Here is a 23,939-nt window from a genome sequence, read left to right on the forward strand (position 1 = left end):
TTTAAAAAAAAAAATTGAGGTGTTCTAAAACTTTTGACCGGTAGTGTATGTTATTGCAATTAGCATGAGAGAACTAATATAACCATTACATTGCAGCATTGAAAAAACAGATTATTACAAAGGAGCAAGCCTTTCTCTTGTTGTTTTATTTTTAGAATAAACCTGTGTAATAATATTACTTTACTTTCAGTCTTACTTTATGGAGAATATCCCCAACCATATGTATTTATATTATTTGTAAACTGCATTTTTAAAATTCTTTTAGTCCTTATGAAATATTTAATACTTGTGTCATTTATTAAATAAATGCACTAATAACTAATACAAAAGTATTGGTATACGTCCTCTAGAAATATTGGTAGATATCTACTCATCTAAATTAACTGTAAAATTATGCATTTTCCATTTTCACAGTGATATACTACAGGAGCTGAGAACCCTTATTTGAATCACATGAGGGCAGCAAAGCAGCAGTATTTTCAAATAACATTTACTTTTAAAATTAACAGCCTTGCTAATATACACCCAAAACCAATTATATTCACCAAACTATTTCCATTTCTTAAATGGAAATGAGTAGATTATTGACATATATTACTGTTAAACATAATACAACTTACCTCAGAATTAACTGATTGCAGTGATCGCTAGTGCTACGTACTGCAGTAATAATGATATCAACTGGTAAGTCTTAGGGTGTGGCCAGTAGGTGTCTTTACAGGTAGAAATTACCTTAATTAACATGAATCACAACATATTCAACAGTAAAAGCTTCTAATATGAAAACTGTTTTGAATGAAATGTTCAGAATATGATCACATGTGAAAGCTTATCTATAAAAGAAACTGCTTGATATGTCAATATGGGAAGAAAGATTGTACACTTTAATCCTGAGCTGAGGTAGTGACCAAAATGATGATGATTGGCTTAAGAGTAAAATGTAGCTCTTAAAAGATGTTGTGGTAGAAATATGAGTTTAAATCACTTATTTTTACAGTATTTCAGTAGTTTATTTTTTAAGCATTGCTTTTATACAAAGCATCTTATAAATCACTAGTTCCCATTATTTCAAAATTTCCTGCAACTTTGTCGTCCAGTGCTTTTCACAATAGGTGATGCTATTTGATTGAAGTGTGACCAGGAAATAGGGTAGTCATGTGAGATTTGCACTAGGAATAGCATAGACATAGAAAAGACTCTTAAAAGCATCAAGAGTCAGGAGGCAAATTTGTGAGAACAAGGGAAGCCCTTACCACATAAGAGGAATGGCTTAAGATGAGCCAGACAATTACAGGCAAATCTAGATAAACAAATGAAAATGTCAGAGGAGAAGCTGAGAGGATTAGGAGGATTAGTGAGTATTACATATCTTCTCATAGTTAGTTGAGCTCTTGAGGTGGCCATGAAATTTGAGAAGAGCGAGGCAAAGACAAATTTGCTCATATCCTCTGATCAGTAAATTCTAAGGCATTAATAGCCCTTTTACAGCTGAGGACCACTTGGAAAAGCCTCAGAATAAATTTCACTTTCAAGCCACTTAATGCTATTTTTGAGTCTGCGGTCCCAACAGTGAATATTTTTTTTAAAAATCTGCAAAGTTTACCTCTCACTGGTTAGTGAAAGTGGTCTTTGACAGGCAATTTGGCTAGTAGATTATAATGTCATTACTTTCTGATGCTTTTATCATAGAAACATAATGTGCACCTCAAAGATGTACATGTCAGATCAATATGTGGTTCTAAATAATCCATTTGAGTAACTGGTAAGTGCACATGAATGCGGCATGTGATTGACCAGTGTTCCCCTTTGAGTTTCTGCCTTGTGACCAATGCTGCTGTGGTATACACTGGCAAATTATGACACTGGGCTGCAAAAGTGGTTTTAAAAAATAGACTGAAATTTTGTCTTGTTGAAATTATATGTCAACATTTACCATTTAAGTGATTTTCATAAAGGTAGATGACCTAATAATTTGGTATCTTGGTTGTTTGGTATATGCTGTTAATGTTCTGGTAGCGTGCCCTCAAATACACTGTTTAATCATCCTTGGATATTAAAAAGGGAAGCAGTGCTCTCTAAACCTAGAATCATGTTGAACTATTAATATACTTTAGAGTGGTGTTCAATATAATGGAATTTGTGCAAAACTTAATTACTTGACTAATTGTATAATAGGCCTTATTTACATTCATTTTATTGAAAGTTTTTTTTTAAATAGTTGTAACATGGATTATTAATGATAAAGCAAATTGAAGTAATAAAATGTGAATTGTCATTTGTGACTTTTATTGTAGATAACTTTACTCCATTCACCTTCAAGCAATCTGTTACACGTAAAGTAGAGAGAGAGATACCACCTTACAATGGCTTTGGATCAGAAGAAGATTCTCTTTGTTCATGTCAAGGTCTTCTTCCTAAACCTCCACAGAAAGATTTCAAGAAGATGATGGAGAAAGACAGGTATAGTCAGAGACTTGAATATGAATTATAATTACACCAATATGGACCTGAGCTTCATTTGTTGTATCTAAAAAATGTCAGACAAATAATTTTCTTTAACACTAGAATCCCTGAAGCCTACGAAAAAACTTGTAATCCTGGGCCACTGGCATTCCTAAACTGGATTGGTTTGAGTCTGTGTTTTTGAATGTGCCCTGTGAAGGACTGGTTTCTTATTCTGGATTAGTTAAAACCGGCAGGATTGAGTACCCTTGGGCCAGTACTGAATTGAGTTAATACATTAACTACTGCTTAATAACTTTTTTAATTCCTTTAGCTTAACCTCGGGCTCTTGGGATAGTATTCTGCTACCACCTAGTGGCTGAAATCACATCATACTACAAAAAATCATGACTATTTCTACATGTTTTGCCACTCTGTGTTAACTCATCAATATTCCTAAATAGGGTGAATCCTTCAACCAAAACACAAAATGCCATGTAAATGAGAAGCTGTAAAGCCAGTTTTAGAACAAACTGAAACTAGACCATTAGCTAAATCAAGTGATAACAATATGAATTGGTCATCAAACATTGGATATATACTAAATCTGCGTTAGTACAGCAGTATACAACCTTTTTTGGCTTGTTTTATTGGGTGTAAACATAACGCTAAGGAGGTAAATGTTGCTGGTCTTAGGAGCATCCAGGCAAATACAGGCTACCCCTAGCCTTTCCATCACAGTGGTGGAGACAAGAAGCACAGTAATATAACCAAGTATAGTGTAATGGGCAACACTTGTATAAAAATGAGCTTTTTAAATAAACTAGCTGTGTTTCCAAAGACAATGGACCTTGGTTATAGTGCTAAGAATTAATTGGATATATTAGACATACTACATAAGTAACTGAGTACTATTCTGTATATATTTCTTTTGTTTTTTTCCCACCCTGGGGATAATATTATTAGTTCATTGGAGCTCCATACTCCTGAACATACCATACCATTCTGTAAACTCATTTAATCCTGACCAGGGTCACTAGGGAGCTTGGCCCTAACCAGCCAGCACAAGGCAGGAGCAATCACAGGACAGGGCATCAGTCCATCGCAGAGTCACTACACACATGCTCACATCATGGCCAATTTAGCATCACCAATCCACCCAACTCGCATGTCTTTGGATTGTGGGAGGAAACTGGAGCAACAGGCAGGAAACCAAGCAGACATTGGGAGAACATGCGAACTCCCTGCTTGCAGGACTCAAGACACAAATACTTAAGTCTCCTTATTGCGAGGCGCCACCGGACTGCCCAACCTTGAACAAGCTGCATACTTGCCTATGAATAAAATGTTCCTGTAGATCAATTCTTGTTTCTCCTAGTGACTTTTGTTAATAGTCATTGCAAAACATAATTGCACTGCTAACCACTTGTCTGCTAATTTTAATTTTTCAATATCATCACCAAATTTTAATCAAATCTGTCAAGATATTTTTGAAACTTTGGAGTATTTAGTTTTTCTATTGGAGGGGGTTTTCAACCCTAAATAGTGATATATTGAAATTTCCATTCTTAGCAGCTACCTACTGGCCTACAGTGGTGTGAAAAACTATTTGCCCCCTTCCTGATTTCTTATTCTTTTGCATGTTTGTCACACAAAATGTTTCTGATCATCAAACACATTTAACCATTAGTCAAATATAACACAAGTAAACACAAAATGCAGTTTGTAAATGGTGGTTTTTATTATTTAGGGAGAAAAAAAAATCCAAACCTACATGGCCCTGTGTGAAAAAGTAATTGCCCCCTGAACCTAATAACTGGTTGGGCCACCCTTAGCAGCAATAACTGCAATCAAGCGTTTGCGATAACTTGCAATGAGTCTTTTACAGCGCTCTGGAGGAATTTTGGCCCACTCATCTTTGCAAAATTGTTGTAATTCAGCTTTATTTGAGGGTTTTCTAGCATGAACCGCCTTTTTAAGGTCATGCCATAGCATCTCAATTGGATTCAGGTCAGGACTTTGACTAGGCCACTCCAAAGTCTTCATTTTGTTTTTCTTCAGCCATTCAGAGGTGGATTTGCTGGTATGTTTTGGGTCATTGTCCTGTTGCAGCACCCAAGATCGCTTCAGCTTGAGTTGACGAACAGATGGCCGGACATTCTCCTTCAGGATTTTTTGGTAGACAGTAGAATTCATGGTTCCATCTATCACAGCAAGCCTTCCAGGTCCTGAAGCAGCAAAACAACCCCAGACCATCACACTACCACCACCATATTTTACTGTTGGTATGATGTTCTTTTTCTGAAATGCTGTGTTCCTTTTACGCCAGATGTAACGGGACATTTGCCTTCCAAAAAGTTCAACTTTTGACTCATCAGTCCACAAGGTATTTTCCCAAAAGTCTTGGCAATCATTGAGATGTTTCTTAGCAAAATTGAGACGAGCCCTAATGTTCTTTTTGCTTAACAGTGGTTTGCGTCTTGGAAATCTGCCATGCAGGCCGTTTTTGCCCAGTCTCTTTCTTATGGTGGATTCGTGAACACTGACCTTAATTGAGGCAAGTGAGGCCTGCAGTTCTTTAGACGTTGTCCTGGGGTCTTTTGATGAGTCGTCTCTACGCTCTTGGGGTAATTTTGGTCGGCCGGCCACTCCTGGAAAGGTTCACCACTGTTCCATGTTTTTGCCATTTGTGGATAATGGCTCTCACTGTGGTTCGCTGGAGTCCCAAAGCTTTAGAAATGGCTTTATAACCTTTACCAGACTGATAGATCTCAATTACTTCTGTTCTCATTTGTTCCTGAATTTCTTTGGATCTTGGCATGATGTCTAGCTTTTGAGGTGCTTTTGGTCTACTTCTCTGTGTCAGGCAGCTCCTATTTAAGTGATTTCTTGATTGAAACAGGTGTGGCAGTAATCAGGCCTGGGGGTGGCTACGGAAATTGAACTCAGGTGTGATACACCACAGTTAGGTTATTTTTTAACAAGGGGGCAATTACTTTTTCACACAGGGCCATGTAGGTTTGGATTTTTTTTTCTCCCTAAATAATAAACACCATCATTTAAAAACTGCATTTTGTGTTTACTTGTGTTATATTTGACTAATGGTTAAATGTGTTTGATGATCAGAAACATTTTGTGTGACAAACATGCAAAAGAATAAGAAATCAGGAAGGGGGCAAATAGTTTTTCACACCACTGTATATATACCATCCTACCAAACTTCAGCTTTTTAATTAAACAGAAAATAGAGTTTTTGTTGATGAGTGAGTGAGTCAGTAAGTCAGTCAACTTTACATTATATACTCATATATACAGGTATGTGTATGCGTGTGTGTGTGTGTGTGTGTGTGTGTGTGTGTGTGTGTGTGTGTGTGTGTGTGTGTGTGTGTGTGTGTGTGTGTGCGTGTGCGTATGCATATGATGCTGTTTGTTGTTCCACAGATTAATCAATTTGTTCATTACATGTTTTGCATAGGAATAAAGAAATGGGGCAATTATAAATAAAACAAGAATACTGTATATAATATACAAGTAGAATGGAAGAAATTAGGCTGATTGTTTTATGTGCTCATTGATTACTGTGCCAGTGTCAACATATTTCCTTGCTGAGACATAAAATAAACCAGATAACACCCAGCTCTTGTTAATTCTCATGACAAAGAGATGCAATATTTTTCAGCCTGCAAGGTGAGACGACGATTAGTAGACATCAGCAATAGCCTTGTTCTCTGTTTAACTGCTCAGTGCAAAGAAACAAATGTAGGGCTTTTATCTGAACCAGCTATAAAAGTAAAAATAACACAAAACACTCAAGCTTATCTAAATTTAATATTTACTCACAATGAAAGGAAACATTGAATGGCAGTTCAGAATGTGTACAATTATCTTTGATAAGGTCCAGTGCTTGGTGATTAAACACAGGAGACTGCACACAAAATTCAGAATGATACATTACAAGTAAATCAGGTTATGGGAAGTATACTTAAAATGGCACATATTGTACTTTCTCATGATACTGCATTATAAAAGATAAATTAATCGGTTCACCCATTTATTTATTAACTAAAGTAATTTTATTCAATTTTGGGTCTTGTGGAGGTGGAGTGTAGTCCAACAGCATTAGACTCGAGACAGAAATCATTCTTGAACTAGTATGCCAGTCCACTGTAAATTATACTTGGAAAATACCTACAGACATTCATATTGGGTTAATTTAAACCAGGAAACTTATAATAAATGTAATTTAAAGATTTGTAACAAATTTACAGATTAGCATTTTAGATTGGATAATATTAATATATTTTAGAGATTATTATCATCCTACTCTAGGTTGTCTTCTTACTCTCTCATTGCAGACAAGGATTGGAGAGCAATGTCTTACGATTTGTTGGCAGACTTGTGACTGATTCTCCAATTGACGTGGAACGAATATTTATTATATCTTATTTTCTTTCTGATGATACCATTTCTGTGTTTGAACCTCCACAGACAAACTCAGGTAAAACATTTTATTTGTACATATTTTTATATTTTTGTCATTTGCCATGTACATTACGTTTTCTGTAACTATACAAATATTACCAGTTTTTCATGGCATCTGCAGATTTGTGTGATTAAGTTCAACTACAAAATTGTGTTTGATTTTTTATGTATACATATTCATTCAATGGCATATTAAGCAGTAAGCATGCAAAAAACATTTACTTTTGACAAAAAATAGTTCTGTCCAGAAGTAGTGACCCAATATCTGTGGAAATCAGCAAGCACAGCAGGCGACCTATTATTATAAAATAATACAAAACCAGAGCATATGACTAATTTATGATCTGTGGTATGCAATTGATGAACATTGCAAACAAAGTTCTAATGGTGGAGTACAATAAGAGTAAACCTAGAGAAATATATGCATTTTTTTCCTTTTTTTTCTTTATCTGTAAGGCACCACTGCTGTGTCTTAGATCCATTATCCTGGGTTTGACTCCCGCATCCATTGTCTATGCACTGTTGGGCGAATTAGAGATAATAAATTGGCACTGTGCAAGTGTGGGGTTATGTGTGTGACAGACCTGTGAATAACATTCGCACTGTCTAAGCCTGGTACCTTCTTTTGAACCTGATGTTGCATGAACAGGTTCTGGTTCCCTGTAACTCTGAATTATATTAAACAGGTTTGAGAATTTTATCTTGGTTTACAAATCCTTTCAGCTTAATGCATTTAAATAATATAAAATAAAATTCATAAAAAGAGAGAGAGTTTGAGAAACCAAGAGAAACAGAAAGAAAGTGACAGAGTTAGAACAATATTGGGGATGGAATGCTCACATTTTTTGTTTTTGAGGCTTTTCACTCAGTTTGAGGAGCAGTCTAATTTTAAACAAAAAATATTCCTGAATAACTGAGTGGCTAAAATATCCATTTTGGGGGTGTCATCATTTTACATCTCGGTACTCATTACAATATACAAATCCACACAAAAAGAATAGGGCATTTTCTTTAATTTTAGACAACAAATTTAAATTCATATTAACACTAGAATTCTTGAAACCTATGATAAAACTTACAATCTCGGCCCACCTTAAATTCCTTCATACCTCTCCATTCAGCGTCTTTTGTTTTGTAAATGTGTCAATCAGCACAAGCAGCAAGCAGCCTGCTATCCCATTCCCCCACCGCCGGATCTCATCTTTGGCAAAAAAGTTCTCCCAGCTCAAGACTTCTTTATCAAAGTGTGAGGTCCTTGAGTTGCATATGGTAAATAATATAAATCGTTATTTGGAACACATGCATTTTATGTGTATTCCGTGTCTACAACGATATGGGTAAGTGTAGGATGACAGGAAATGCAAGAAATGCAAGAAGTATTGAACAAATACCTAAAATAGAAACTTTTTTCATGTTATAGTACTAACAACAAAATTTTGACATGGAGTGTATAATGTATGAAGACTGATGTCCAAATATCAAATAAACACTTTCACAAAGTATAACAACATATAACAAAACAAGTACGCTTTTATTCATGAATATAACCAAAGAAAAAGAAATCAGGTTAGTGTATTTCGTTAGCATGACTGCTTTGGTAGTACAACGTTAAGAACTGCTAACTCATAATCAACAGGTCGCGGTTTCAATCCTGGCCGCATCCCAGAATTAACATTTTGAGTAGTGAGCTGCTCATATTGTTACTATTATACAATAAAAACATACATTTGATTTGAGTCTGTAACAGCCAGTGCAAATGTATGTTACTTGTAAAGGTTAGCATTTTTTTTTATTCAGTGTTATTTTCTCAGTTGCGTTCACGCTTCCCCTGATCCGACACTGCTGTTTTCAAATAAAGACGTGCTATAACAGAGGTGAACTCAGATGAGGATGAGGGTTCTACATCGGAGAAAGAGAACAGAAGTCCTCCCCGCAAGAAACGTCCACTCACATATAAGAACAATGCAGTTGCACCATCTTTTGTGAAAGTGTTTATTTGATATTTGGACTTCAATCTTCACACATTATATACTTCATGTGAAAATTTTGTTGTTTGTACTAAAACATGAAAGAAGTTTGTCTTTTAGGTATGTGTTCAACATTTCTTGCATTTCCTGTGACCCTACACATACATAGATCTTTGTAAACACAGAACACACATGAAATGCATGTGTTCCAAATAATTAGATATTATTTACCCTACACAGCTTCAGGTACCTCACTCCCGGATAAACAAGGCTTGAGCTGAGAGAGCTTTTTGCCCTTTCCGCGGCAGTGGGGGGATGGCGTAGCAGGCTGCTTGTGCTGATAGACACATTTACAAAACAAAAGCCGCTGAATGGAGAAGTGAGAAGGGATTTAAGGTGGGCTGGGATTATGAGTTTTTTCATGGGCTTCAGGGATTCTAGTGTTAAAACGGTATGTGTTCCTTCCAAACAGCATGTACAGTGCATCCGGAAAGTATTCACAGCGCATCACTTTTTCCACATTTTGTTATGTTACAGCCTTATTCCAAAATGGATTAAATTCATTTTTTTCCACAGAATTCTACACACAACACCCCATAATGACAACGTGAAAAAAGTTTACTTGAGGTTTTTGCAAATTTATTAAAAATAAAAAAACTGAGAAATCACATGTACATAAGTATTCACAGCCTTTGATCAATACTTTGTCGATGCACCTTTGGCAGCAATTACAGCCTCAAGTCTTTTTGACTATGATGCCACAAGCTTGCCACACGTATCCTTGGCCAGTTTTGCCCATTCCTCTTTGCAGCACCTCTCACGCTCCATCAGGTTGGATGGGAAGCGTCGGTGCACAGCCATTTCAAGATCTCTCCAGAGATGTTCAATCGGATTCAAGTCTGGGCTCTGGCTGGGCCACTCAAGGACATTCACAGAGTTGTCCTGAAGCCACTCCTTTGATATCTTGGCTGTGTGCTTAGGGTCGTTGTCCTGCTGAAAGATGAACCGTCGCCCCAGTCTGAGGTCAAGAGCGCTCTGGAGCAGGTTTTCATCCAGGATGTCTCTGTACATTGCTGCAGTCATCTTTCCCTTTATCCTGACTAGTCTCCCAGTCCCCTGCCACTGAAAAACATCCCCACAGCATGATGCTGCCACCACCATGCTTCACTGTAGGGATGGTATTGGCCTGGTGATGAGCGGTGCCTGGTTTCTTCCAAATGTGACGCCTGGCATTCACACCAAAGAGTTCAATCTTTGTCTCATCAGACCAGAGAATTTTCTTTCTCATGGTCTGAGAGTCCTTCAGGTGCCTTTTGGCAAACTCCAGGCGGGCTGCCATTTGCCTTTAACTAAGGAGTGGCTTCCGTCTGGCCACTTTACCATACAGGCCTGATTGGTGGATTGCTGCAGAAATGGTTGTCCTTCTGGAAGGTTCTCCTCTCTCCACAGAGGACCTCTGGAGCTCTGACAGAGTGACCATCGGGTTCTTGGTCACCTCCCTGACTAAGGCCCTTCTCCCCCGATCACTCAGTTTAGATGGCCGGCCAGCTCTAGGAAGAGTCCTGGTGGTTTCGAACTTCTTCCACTTACGGATGATGGAGGCCACTGTGCTCATTTGGACCTTCAAAGCAGCAGAAATATTTCTGTTACCTTCCCCAGATTTGTGCCTCGAGACAATCCTGTCAATTCCTTTAACTTCATGCTTGGTTTGTGCTCTGACATGTCCTGTCAACTGTGGGACCTTATATAGACAGGTGTGTGCCTTTCCAAATCATGTCCAATTAACTGTATTTACCACAGGTGGACTCCAATTAAGCTGCAGAAACATCTCAAGGATGATCAGGGGAAACAGGATGCACCTTGCAAAGGCTGTGAATACTTATGTACATGTGTTTTCTCACTTTTTTTATTTTTAATAAATTTGCAAAAATCTCAAGTAAACTTTTTTCACGTTGTCATTATGGGGTGTTGTGTGTAGAATTCTGAGGAAAAAAATGAATTTAATCCATTTTTGAATAAGGTTGTAACATAACAATATGTGGAAAAAGTGATGCGCTGTGAATACTTTCCAGATGCACTGTAGGTTTTTTTTCTGTTCAAAGCAACTTACAGTATAAAGTCTGCTTGCTGTACTGAATACCCATTCTACTCTTCAAGTTTAATCAACAGAACTCCTAGAAAGCATGGCATACAGTTAGGTCCATAAATATTTGGACAGAGACAACTTTTTTTCTAATTTTGGTTCTGTACATTACCACAATGAATTTTAAATTAAACAACTCAGATGCAGTTGAAGTGCAGACTTTCAGCTTTAATTCAGTGGGGTGAACAAAACGATTGCCTAAAAATGTGAGGCAACTAAAGCATTTTTTTAACACAATCCCTTCATTTCAGGGGCTCAAAAGTAATTGGACAATTGACTCAAAGACTATTTCATGGGCAGGTGTGGGCAAGTCCGTTGTTATGTCATTATCAATTAAGCAGATAAAAGGCCTGGAGTTGATTTGAGGTGTGGTGCTTGCATGTGGAAGATTTTGCTGTGAACAGACAACATGCGGTCAAAGGAGCTCTCCATGCAGGTGAAAGAAGCCAACCTTAAGCTACGAAAACAGAAAAAACCCATCCGAGAAATTGCCACAATATTATGAGTGGCAAAATCTACAGTTTGGCATATCCTGAGAAAGAAAGCAAGCACTGGTGAACTCAGCAATGCAAAAAGACCTGGACGTCCACGGAAGACAACAGTGGTGGATGATCGCAGAATCATTTCCATGGTGAAGAGAAACCCCTTCACAACAGCGAACCAAGTGAACAACACTCTCCAGGGGGTAGGCGTATCGATATCCAAGTCTACCATAAAGAGAAGACTGCTTGAAAGTAAATACAGAGGGTGCACTGCAAGGTGCAAGCCACTCATAAGCCTCAAGAATAGAAAGGCTAGATTGGACTTTGCTAAAGAACATCTAAAAAAGCCAGCACAGTTCTGGAAAAACATTCTTTGGACAGATGAAACCAAGATCAACCTCTACCAGAATGATAACAAGAAAAAAGTATGGAGAAGGCGTGGAACAGCTCATTATCCAAAGCATACCACATTATCTGTAAAACATTATCTTGGGTGTGCATGGCTGCCAGTGGCACTTGGACACCAGTGTTTATTGATGATGTGACACAGGACAGAAGCAGCTGAATGAATTCTGAGGTGTTCAGAGACATACTGTCTGCTCAGATCCAGCTAAATGCAGTCAAATTGATTGGGCGGCGTTTCATGATACAGATGGAAAAATGACCCAAAACATACAGCCAAAGAAACCCAGGAGTTTATTAAAGCAGAAGAAATGTAAAATTCTTGAATGGCCAAGTCAGTCACCTGATCTTAACCCAATTGAGCATGCATTTCACTTGTTGAAGACTAAACTTCAGACAGAAAGGCCCACAAAACAACAGCAACTGAAAGCCGCTGTAGTAAAGGCCTGGCAGAGCATTAAAAAGGAGGAAACCCAGCATCTGGTGATGTCCATGAGTTCAAGACTTCAGGCTGTCATTGCCATCAAAGGGTTTTCAACAAAGTATTAGAAATGAACATTTTATTTCTAGTTATTTAATTTGTCCAATTACTTTTGAGCCCCTGAAATGAAGGGATTGTGTTAACAAAATTCTTTAGTTGCCTCACATTTTTATGCATTCGTTTTGCTCACCCCACTGAATTAAAGCTGAAAGTCTGCACTTCAACTGCATCTGAGTTGTTTCATTTAAAATTCATTGTGGTAATGTACAGAACCAAAATTAGAAAAAAGTTGTCTCTGTCCAAATATTTATGGACCTAACTGTACATGTACAATTCCCTTTGAAAACAGAAGTAAAGTCCTGCCTTATAGACAAACGTGTAAGCTCGAAGCAGATATTGACAGGGGGTATTTAAACTCAGGCAACTGGTATTGTGAGGGAGTAGCACTAAATTAACCACTGGGCCATCATGGTTCCCTCACTTAGAGTTGGATACACACAGAATGGTTGAGGCTAAATTAATAACTATGTTTTAACAACAACAACAGTTATTGATATAGCACACTTTTACACATATGTGTAGTAAGTCACTAATTGTTAAAATCAGTGTTCAACTTGATTGTAAATCTACGGTCATTGACCAGAGTGGACAGGAAAGCAAACACTGCAAAGATGCAATATATATATGTATGTGTATAAATGGTACATATACACAAAAATGTTGCATACACTCATTTCCATACTCACTTCTAGATGTATAAAAATTTAATTTGGTGTAAAGCCAAGCACATTTTCACGGTAGCCTCACACCATGCATACACAAGTTTCTGTCCAGTTTTGCAAGCGGGTGCCACCCACCGTCAAAGCAGTAGCACTGTTTCTGTGCGGTTTCCCTTTTACCGAAACTAATTGCATATTGTTAACAAATTTAATTCACTTTATTGTAATCATTCTGTAGCAACATAATAGTGCATAGAATGGCCAAACTATTCCAAATACCATAGCTGCTTTAGCGTTGTTAGAAGACATCACAAATGCAAGAATTAGAAGAGAGCGCATATTTATAGATGTTGATAACTGGCTTCTAAGTCAATTTCGATTTCCAAGAGCTATCTTCTTGGAGCTGTGTGTTGAACTGGCACCAGCTTTACAAAGGTAAACTTTGAGGAATTATTTATTATTATTTCTGACCGATTGGTATTTCACAAATATCACTGAGTCGTGCCATGCCAGCTGTATATTATGGTATTATCTACTTGTCATCCAGATACATAAGATTTCCTTACACTGATGTGCTGGGCACAGCAGCACCATCACCATCACCTGGAGTCACATCCTCGGCACGGGGGTCAGCGTTTTTAATATTATCTGAAACAGAATAATCAGACAGTGGGCTGCGACTCACCTTTTCATGTCGACTTTGACATCTGACCATTACTTCTTTTTTATTTCGAGCAGTGTATAATATTCTGAACTTGAACTTTTGAGTGACTCCTCCACTCTGTATCACTCCATCAGTTTCCATTTATTGCTTATACCACTGCTTAAACCAACAATATTTTTCCTTGCCTTCACTTCACATTTGCTGAAATTCTTCGTTTTTCATGTGCTTTTGCCATTTTCTTTTAACAAAACACTGAATGGAAGGGGCTATTTATATTGATTTGCTTATTCAAATATGCAAAATTCTGAGAGGAGTCGGGGTGGGGCTGTAGGCACGTGCATGTACGTTAAATGTCATGTTCATTTGGGATTTTTAAAGGGGAAGCATGTGGAACTTGGCAGCTTTACGCATTTGACTTTTTTTGCGTACACGCATTTCCAGTTTTGTCTGTACGCATGTTTTAGTGTGAATTCTGAGTATGTTGTTATAAATTAGGCCCCAGATGTTTTTGGAATAAAAAATAAATGTATTCTTCCGAAGCACCTTGTAATGATCACCTCTCCAACGATACACAATGAATACTCCTAATTATACAATTCTTCCCTCCTTCTGGAATCAGGGTGTTGGTTGCTGCTTCCCAACTCACACTTAAATAAAATAGGCATCAAACTCCTTTTAAGTTGGAACCGGTAATGCTTCTGGTGTTAGGTTCTGTCATCTCAGGAGCATTTCCAAGCCATAGAAAAAGTAGGGATGTTCTTCCCCGACAGTGCCCTTTGTCGATCTGCAGGGACCATGACAGGGCTACATTTCCAGACTCCATATCCCAAGCAACCCTGAGAGCGTCTCAACTGTGTTCCCATGCGAGGACCACTGCCACTTGGCATATGGGGAATGGAACTGTTCCCGATTCCTGACTATTGCTGGTCCATCCATTATTTAATACCAGATGGACACAAAGTTATTGTCTTGTCCAACCAGCCAATCCATTTGTCCTTCTGCTCTGGGTAATGGATTCTCTACCTTCCTGACCAGGATGCCTGTTCTCCTCTTACACTAAGTATAAGGTCCTAGGAGATTTGGTGAATGTGTTATCTTAGCAGTAGCATCCACCATTCATTTCAGCATCACAGGCATCTGCAGATTTTTTTGTCCAAGTGGCAGAGGTGCAGAGTGCCACCACAAGACATCAGAAAGAGGAAACAGAGACAAAAGGAATTATTAGTAACTGAAAAAAAAGATACATTTTTAGTACTAATAGTTGAGTTCTATGAAAAACTATACTCACTGCTGTGAAGTATGTGATTATGCAGCATTCATTTTATATTTTACAAAAGATGCATTATAAATAAATTATTTTTTTTGTTTTAATTGCATGTGGGGTGCAAATCCAGCTGGAGTACTGATTGGTTTGTGACAACACACATGCACAAAGTAGAATGGGCAGTGACTTTACAGTGCACATATGCTTCAAAGTTCTGTGCATGGCTGCTACAGCTCTTTGATGTCAAGATGGCCTCACAAAGCATCATGGGGCTCAGGGAAAAAATGCTTGTCTAAGCAGTTAGTATGGCAAATTTTCATGAAAATATTTGGTGAACACAGCATATTTGCTGCAAAAAACACTTCAGCGAATATCGCCGGAAACACTACTGGTCACATGATGTGGGGTGTCATGTGATGTATTAAGCCATTACTTTCCACCATATATAAAATGTGTCCAACTTTCTGAATATTCTAAAAAAGAAACATTGTGCGTTAGTTATTTCAAATTATTTTAGGGAGTCAGAATTTTTGATATGTTTATATTGGACTTTGGTTTATGGTGTACATATTGGGCATTGGCAATTGGGATTTTTGCCTTTCTGGCTTTTTGACCACACTCTCTCACACTCTCTCTTATCTCCCTGTCCTTGGGAAATCTTTTCATTCTTTGTCACCTGTCTTGTCAAGTTTAGGCCCTTAATCACTAACCAACACTTTGGTAGATCTGAGTCTTTATTTAAAACTATTTAGAGCCTGGCTAGGGGTAAAGTAAAATTTATTTCCAGACTAAAAACTAACAGATTGACTCTATAACTTGAGATGAAATCCCATTAAGGTGCAACATCCCACTATATTAATTTATATGATCAGTTGTTTGAGTTTAATTCAGTGGACGTAAGCCAGCTGGTAAGTTAGGAACTTTGCAGTAAATGCCCCCCATAATGGACTCAACCATATTGTAGCTGTACTTTTTTTATCAACAGGTAGACTCATAAGGCTTGTCTCAAAATAACACATTTACTAGCTACCTTCATTTTTTTCTTTGGTTTTATCATCAGGTGTAATTGGAGGAAAGTTTTTGGAAAGAAATCGGATCAAGAAGCCAGATCAAGAACTTTTCAAGAGTGAGCTCTCAGAATACTTTAAGGCGGAGGATCTATATGTGGGGGCTAGAGTATGCTTTTATGGACAAAACTTCCAGCTGATGAATGCTGATGAGTATACCTTTAACTACATGGAAAGACACCCAGATGAGGCAAGTGAAATAATCACATCCCTTTTCATCTTATTTCTTGTCAATATAATGTTCATAATATGATAGTTAGATCACACTTATAGCTAGACTAATTTTTATACTGTTAATTTTTCGTCACTTCACAAAGCTGATATTTCCACAAATTATTTAGTAATTCATTACAGTTTGGAATTTGGTACCAGGATTAAGAATTTATCTGTATAGTTATGTTGTAATTGTCACCTACTGTATTCATGTACACTAATTTAGTCTAGCTCTTTAAAACAAAATCATCCATTTTTAGTATAGTATGTTTAATTTAAGACCAAAAGTAAAATGATAGCTACAGTAGACAATTGACTCTAATGCCATTGGGGTGAATACACAAGTAGAATAATTATGTCGGTGCTTTGTTATTTCTGTGTAATCAGATATTTCTAAATGGCTTACACTTAAGTGATCCTATTTTTTATGATGAGGTCTACATGGCAATGTTATGTTTAATATGTTATAGGTTAAACAACTGTGAAAAGTGGGTGCCACTGATTCACTTTTATATTTTATTATGGAAATAACTTTATTTTTTATAGTTGGGAAAGTGGTAATTAAGGTAAGGGTTTATAGCTAGAGTAAATTAATGGTAGAAAATGCAAATCATAGTAGTTTTTAGCTATGTTAGTGGGTGCCTTTTACATTTTATTAGATTAACACTTTGCCTTTTCTTAAATTCTATTTAGACTAAACTTATCAAAGAAAAATAAAACTCCCTAACCTTGGGCTATTATTACATGAATTAATTTCTGTTCTGCAAAATCTGTGTACTGTTTTTATTTAAGCATTTCATGTCCTCATGCACCTTATATATATATTTAATATAAAACTGCATAGAAATAAAAACATTTAGGAAATGTTTACATGGATGAATTATTAATGGCCTGTAAACCATGGGTTTTCTGGTGGAGGAGTGGTTAGAACTGTTACTTCAATTCCTGGTCCTGGTCACTGTTTGTATGGATTGCACCAGTTTACCTTATGTCCATGTGGAGAGAGAGTGTGTGTGGGCATGCTTGAGTAAGTAAGTGCTCTGTCATGGAATGTTGTCCTGACCAGATGTGGCATATTCCTTAAATGCGACACTGGCAGGACAGGCTGCAATTTTCTACTTAATGTTATGAAACTGAAAAAGGTAGGGTTAGAAAGTTAGTTAATTGATTGGTAATATATAAAGCCAAAGTGACAGTGACATCAAAAGAGTCACTATAGATCAGATACTGTACATACATTAATAGCCTTGTGCCCATAGCTAAATGAGCTTTTTCATTAATACCTGAAGGTGTTCAGTAAGAATTCACCTAAATAAGAATAAATCACAGACTGTAATTGTCAGTTGTCCAAAGCAAGGATTTTATTTTACACACACACACACACACACACACACCCACACACACACACACACACACACACACACACACACAATGACCCTAGCTGCAATGTTCGTGTGTGTGTGTGTGGCATAAGAACAAGGAAGCTTTTATGTACATTTTGCAAATCCTTTAACAGTTTATACTTTAGTTAATATGTGTCTTATTAATGCTGACAAAAATAAACTTTGTTCTTGGAATGAAGAAAACATGTCCTCAACAAACTGCAAGACGCTATCTCAGAGTGTACCTGTAAGCCCCCTAGTCGCTCACATGCAGACATAAGCTAAAGTCTATTTATATTAAGCATTACCAAATTAAACGTCAGGTGCTCCATCCCCAAAGTGAATAACAGAAAATCAAGCTGAATAAGCTACCTAATGAATGTCCTCATATTACATCTTGGATTAAGATTTACAGAAACACAGAAAGACTTACAAGCAGGCCCTCAGGGGGGTCCCAGAAATTCCCAAACAGTCCCAGAATCTTTTGACCAGACTCCACATTCCATTCTTTTTTTGGCTTTGGGCCAAAACCTATATTGAAAGAGATTGGCCATACAATACATCAATAGCTGGGCTCAAAGCAACATATTCATAATACTCTGGGTCAATAATTGGGAGAAGAGGAAATGGTGGTTCATTAAAATAAAAAGGGAGGAGTGGTCCAGGGCACTGGGGAGGTGGTAAGGGATGACCAGAGGTCATTTGAAACATGGTATTCCCTGTAGTAGACTCCTTAACTACCTGCATACATAAACCCTTTATACAGCAAAACATCAACAGTAAAATGCATAAACCAGCCAGAGTAATAATAAAAATCAAAAATATCGTCTGCATTCAAGTAAGAAGCCATATAAAATAAAAAATTCATAATATCAAGCAAGGCCAGGAGAAAGTACAAACTCTGGTGAATTTGCATCAGTAGCAGCCTTGCGGATGTGATCAGCCAATGATGATGTCCAGAGCCATCTGATTTTGAAGTGCAACTGTTCTTATAGCTGGCATTTTAACAGACATTTGAGCCAAAACAGAAGATACGGCATTTGCAACATGCTGAAGGGCTCAAGTTGTTTATGTCCACCCCATAAGGGATAGCTATTGACCCAGGAAATATAGTTCCCAGTCCAGACAACAATTTAGGAATGGGTTCATCCTTCCAGTCAATACAAATAATGTCTCTTTGTGCCCTTTCTCTTCTGTACCTTTATTCTAAAAAGGGTAGGAAATATTGGAATAGGTTCATGAACAAGGTATCCAAATGCAGTGCTTTTGGGGAAGATAAAAGCATCTTATATCTTAATTCTAGAAGTATTAATAAAGTGTACCAAATAGAAAATACCAAATTTAATGAAACATCATAAACCTGACCAGGATAACTGAATTTAATAGACACAAGCTTGAATTAATAAAGTATTCAATTTTGGTTTTGAGATTTGTCATGTCACATCACACTAGTAGTGAAGTTCATCATTTGTGTCATGCGTAGAAGTAAAATTGTTATAACATATTGCGAACTTCTGACACTGCTTAATGTTAAACAAAAAATTGAGTGTGATATGTGGATAAAAATTTTGGAACTCACAAAATTTTCATGACTTGAAATTATGTTTATGTTATGTTTAAATTTCTTCCATGCTAGTCTGATGATGGAGGCACACCCACAGGAGGGATTATATTGACATTACTGTATAGACTGAAATGCCAAACTGGTAGACTGGAATGCTGAACTGACATTACTAGATTTGCTTAACTTAGTTAGGGTTTAACAGTTGGGATATGTTTTAGCATTTGTTTTATCTGGTTACGGTTTAACAATTGCATTGTTTTTTCTTTGAAAAAATGGTTTCATCATACAAATAGTGTGCTTGTTTTTATTTATTGAGTGATTTTTAAAGTTTTATTTAGAATAGGGATAACTAGAAGACATAATTCAGCAGTCACAGGATGGACATGTGTAATAGATAGGAGATAATAATCCATAGAGAGGATCTTCTTTTCCACCTGAGAATGTCATAAGGTTTTGTAACTAATAAATGTGTCGCCAGGACAAAGAATGAAGGTCATCTTAAAACTCCTACAGTTGGAAGAGTCCAGGTTCTTTATGTAGTGCTTATGGTATTAGACTTCAGTTATATTGAATAGAAGAACACTTTGCCTTCACTGCTATTTTTCCCGTGGTGGTTCTCCTAGGAATTTGGAACTGTTTATTAATTCCAGGTCAGCAGATGTAAGGGAAGACATTCTCAATAGGGTCTGTGTATAGTGTAGTCTTGAATGAAACAACATTATATGAGCAAGGGTTTATCTTACTGGCTGCAGCCCCAACTGCTTTATGGGTATACTACTGTATAGCTGACAATTCTAGAGTTCAGGTGAAGCTGCTACAGTATATATTAGTACAGTTTGGAGTGTATGTTCTCACATAGCAAAAAGCCTAAAGATAGGGTCAGTGTGAAAAGAAAAACATATTCCACAGTATTACAATGTTTTCTTATTTTCACTGTCATACAAAGCAGACATGGCAACTCTAGAACAGCGCTTCCCAATTCATTTTACCCTCGCACCCCCTGTGACGGACGAGACCGATTTCGCACCACCTTGGTTTTAGAAGAAGTATGAAAAAATATGAGGTTAACGCAAAAAAACAGATCACCAATTGAAGCTTTATGAATAATGGATACTTTATTCACAGCTAACAAGAGGGTGGACAGAGCAGCCTTCCACACCTTAACCACACAAAATACAAGTATGAAATGATGTTCTTTATAAAGAAATTTATATAATACCCACGCAGCACTAAGTGCGCGTAAGAGCGGAAGTCATCCGTTTTAACAAGCAGCGTATTGCACTGATACGAAATGGCCTGCCCATTTAATTATTTAGGAATGGATAAATAAATTAAGATTTTGTACAAGTAATGATTTTCATTTTTCTTCCTCGATGGATTCTGGCACCCCCAGCAACAGAAGGGGTGCGAGCACCCCCAATCGGGAAGCGCTGCTCTAGAAGCTATGAAGAGAAGAGCAACCAGATACATTTTAAAATTAAAGAACACATCGTACTTTAGTCTTAAACAGATGAAAGTTGCTGTTTCTTGAAGTCAAGACTAAGACATGAATAATTTTGTCTATTAAATTGTTAACTATTGTGGCACACGGCTGGGGGTGGTACCCAGCCAGGACGCCCAGGAGGACCGGAGGAGGGCTTGCGCCTCCTCCAGACCACAAGAGGGCGACCGCCCTGGTTGCTTTGGGGGCCACGGGTACCAAGCTTTGAAGCTCGACCCTGTAGGGGCCCGTGGTCACCGCTGGGGGGCGCCCCGATGCCTTGGCAGCCTTGAGCCTCAGCACTTCCGTTATACCAGGAAGTGCTGGGGGAAGAGAAGCAGGGACACCCGGAGTGCTTCCGGGGATGCAGCCGGCACTTCCGCCACACTGGGGCGTGTCGGTGGAAGATTGCCAGGAATCACCTGGAGCACATCCGGGTGCTTATAAAAGGGGCCGCCTCCCGTCATTCAGGGCTGGAGTCGGGTGAGGAGGAGGACGAGGTCTCTGGAGGAGGCAAGGAGGCGGTCTGAAGAGATAAGGCATTGTGTTGGCCAGGACTTTGGGGACTTTTGGTGGGTTTTGAGGTGCACTTGTGTAAATAATATGTATAATAAACGTGTTGTGGGTGACGTCAATGTGTCCACCTGTCTGTGTCCGGGCCAAGCTCTACACTATATACATTGCTCAAGAATTTAGGAAATGGAAGGTCATTCGCAATTGCAACCAGGAAGCACTTCTTTGCATAAAGTGTAACTGGATTCCTGAGTCAAATACCAAGCTGTGCAGATACCTTGGGGACTCTTAAACAAAAGTTCTGGAAGAGATATTAAGACAAATATGTCATTAACTAACCAATCTTAATGGATAAACTAAATGTTCTGAGAACATTTGTAAAATTTCAGAAGTTCTAATTTGAGTGAGAGTATTTAGTTAATACTATAAAGTTACTCTGCTAAAATGAAATCAATGTGCAATATCACTGCATTTTCATAGATGCATTGAACGACACATGGAAATTTTCAGCCATACAGTATCTCTTTTAAAATCTATGCATATATTTATAGGGAAAAAAATGAAATTTTTATTTGAAAGTATTGTTGGTAGGGTGCCTCTTGCAATAAAAATGGTAAAGTATCTATAAAATGAAATCAATGTGCAATATGACTGCATTTTCATAGATGCATTGAACGACACATGGAAATTTTCAGCCATACAGTATCTCTTTTAAAATCTATGCATATATTTATAGGGAAAAAAATGAAATTTTTATTTGAAAGTATTGTTGGTAGGGTGCCTCTTGCAATAAAAATGGTAAAGTAGGTGGTTATAGGGAGAAGGAATAAAGTAACAACCATTAATTTATTTATTGTTTCCAACACCCTGATTTCAGTATAGAGTTGCAGAAGCTGGCATCTATTCTGGCAGTTTCAAAAGTAAGGCAGTGAAAAAAGACCTAGAACAAGGCATCAGTTAGTCAGGGGGTACATTCATGTACAAACACTCTCACCTTTAGGGTCAATGTAAATTCACCAGTTAGTCTAACTTGCCCATTTCAGTGGCATTTAGCAGGAAAAATTTAATACCCAGAATAAACCCATGCAAACATAGGGAGAACATAAAAACTCCACATACCCAGTTACCAAGCACAGGGTCTGCACTTCATCGCTGAAAGATGTTAGGCAGCAGTACAAGCTACTTTGAGACCATTTCATACAAAACAAAATAGAGTACCTATATTTAAAATAAATGAGATAATACTTTTTAAAAATATATTTCAATACAGCACTATATGTTTTAACTGTATTTTTGATTCCTTTTCTTGACCCTCACATGTAATAGATAACCTAAGTGAATTATGGTGACCCGCAGTTCCCTTTTATTTTAGTAATCGTAACAAGACAATGCCCAAACTTCAGTTGATCTGATGTAAATGTACATTATGTGAAGTTATACCTGAGATTGGATCATCATGAAGACTTCCTACTGATCTGTCTTGTAATGTCTTCCCATTCAGTATTCCTTCCCCTCAAACCTTTATATGGAGCAATTGAGAAAAAAAAAAACAAAACTGAGATGACTCACTTGTTTTGTTAAACATGGTTGCTAGCCCAACATATTTTCAATGTAATATAAAACAATAAATGGTGGAGATAAATTAGGACTGTTATAAACAGGATAAGTGATGACATGTTATTAGATTTGATTTTAATCCTGGTTAAGACTTAGCATCTCCAGTTACTAGATATAGGGGAAAATCCTAATAGCCTGTCATCAGTTATCTGATTCAAAGGGCAAATAGCAAAGTGAAAGAAAAGACTTAGCAAAGTAAAAGAAAAGCTTTTCTATAACCCATGCCTAACAAATTGCCTTCTCAATTAATAAATAAGGCAAACTAACAGTTTCATAAGTAAACCGCATAATGTATCAAAGCATTTCATTTTATAGTAAGCAGTTGACAACACAGTATTAAGCATCTTGGAAAATGCTGTTTAAAACAAAATGTGAATTTTTTACACTTTCAGAAGATGAGCATTATGCATATTTTTCTGTCCAATAATGACTGATTTACTGAACTGATAAAACTGTCAATTTACTTTTCTCACGTGGAACTGAGAAATCATGGGTATTTTCTAGACTACTTAGAACCTCAGCTGAAGAGGCCGATACACATTTACATGCTCAGTTTGACTGGACCTGCTTAAAGTCTTCAATTAACCTTCAATCAACATGTAAGATTTTAGAGTATTTGAGTAAAACCAGAGTACCTAGATGAAAACACAGACAGGATCTGTAAATTGTATGCAAACAGTGACCAGGCCACGATTCTAACCTAAAATTCTGGAGCTTGGAGGCAGCAGTACTACCTACTGTGTCAGTACGCTGTCTAAGCAATAAACACAAGCAATGAATTAATCGTTTCTGCATTACTTATTTATATGTATTACTTTTTTTCCTTTTACAGTTTCCCAAAGCTGATATAGCTACCATAATAAGCAAGCTAAAAAACATTGCTGAACCAAAACTGAAGGATATCCGAATATCATTTGTAAGGAACGATCCATCAAACACAGGAACTATTTTATATGGTCCTTTCAGGTATGATGAGTCTGAGAATGTTCCAAGCAGCTGAGCTATCTAGCAATATTTGAACCACAATTAAGGATAATTGATGAAAATGTTATTTTAA

At 37.4% G+C, this 23,939-nt stretch overlaps 1 protein-coding gene across 1 annotated transcript in view; it reads left to right on the forward strand.

The window, feature by feature from the left end:
* efhc2 (EF-hand domain (C-terminal) containing 2) overlaps positions 1-23,939 on the forward strand; it is a 68,454-nt gene that overhangs the window by 34,970 nt on the left and 9,545 nt on the right. Inside the window, exons 8-11 of the mRNA XM_028799760.2 lie at positions 2,295-2,460; positions 6,798-6,940; positions 16,107-16,303; positions 23,715-23,848. Coding sequence (XP_028655593.1) covers positions 2,295-2,460; positions 6,798-6,940; positions 16,107-16,303; positions 23,715-23,848 — 640 coding nt within the window. The remainder of the gene's footprint in view (positions 1-2,294; positions 2,461-6,797; positions 6,941-16,106; positions 16,304-23,714; positions 23,849-23,939) is intronic.

This window comes from Erpetoichthys calabaricus, chromosome 4 (genome assembly GCF_900747795.2).
Source record: "Erpetoichthys calabaricus chromosome 4, fErpCal1.3, whole genome shotgun sequence".
Classification (NCBI taxonomy): Eukaryota; Metazoa; Chordata; class Cladistia; order Polypteriformes; family Polypteridae; genus Erpetoichthys; species Erpetoichthys calabaricus.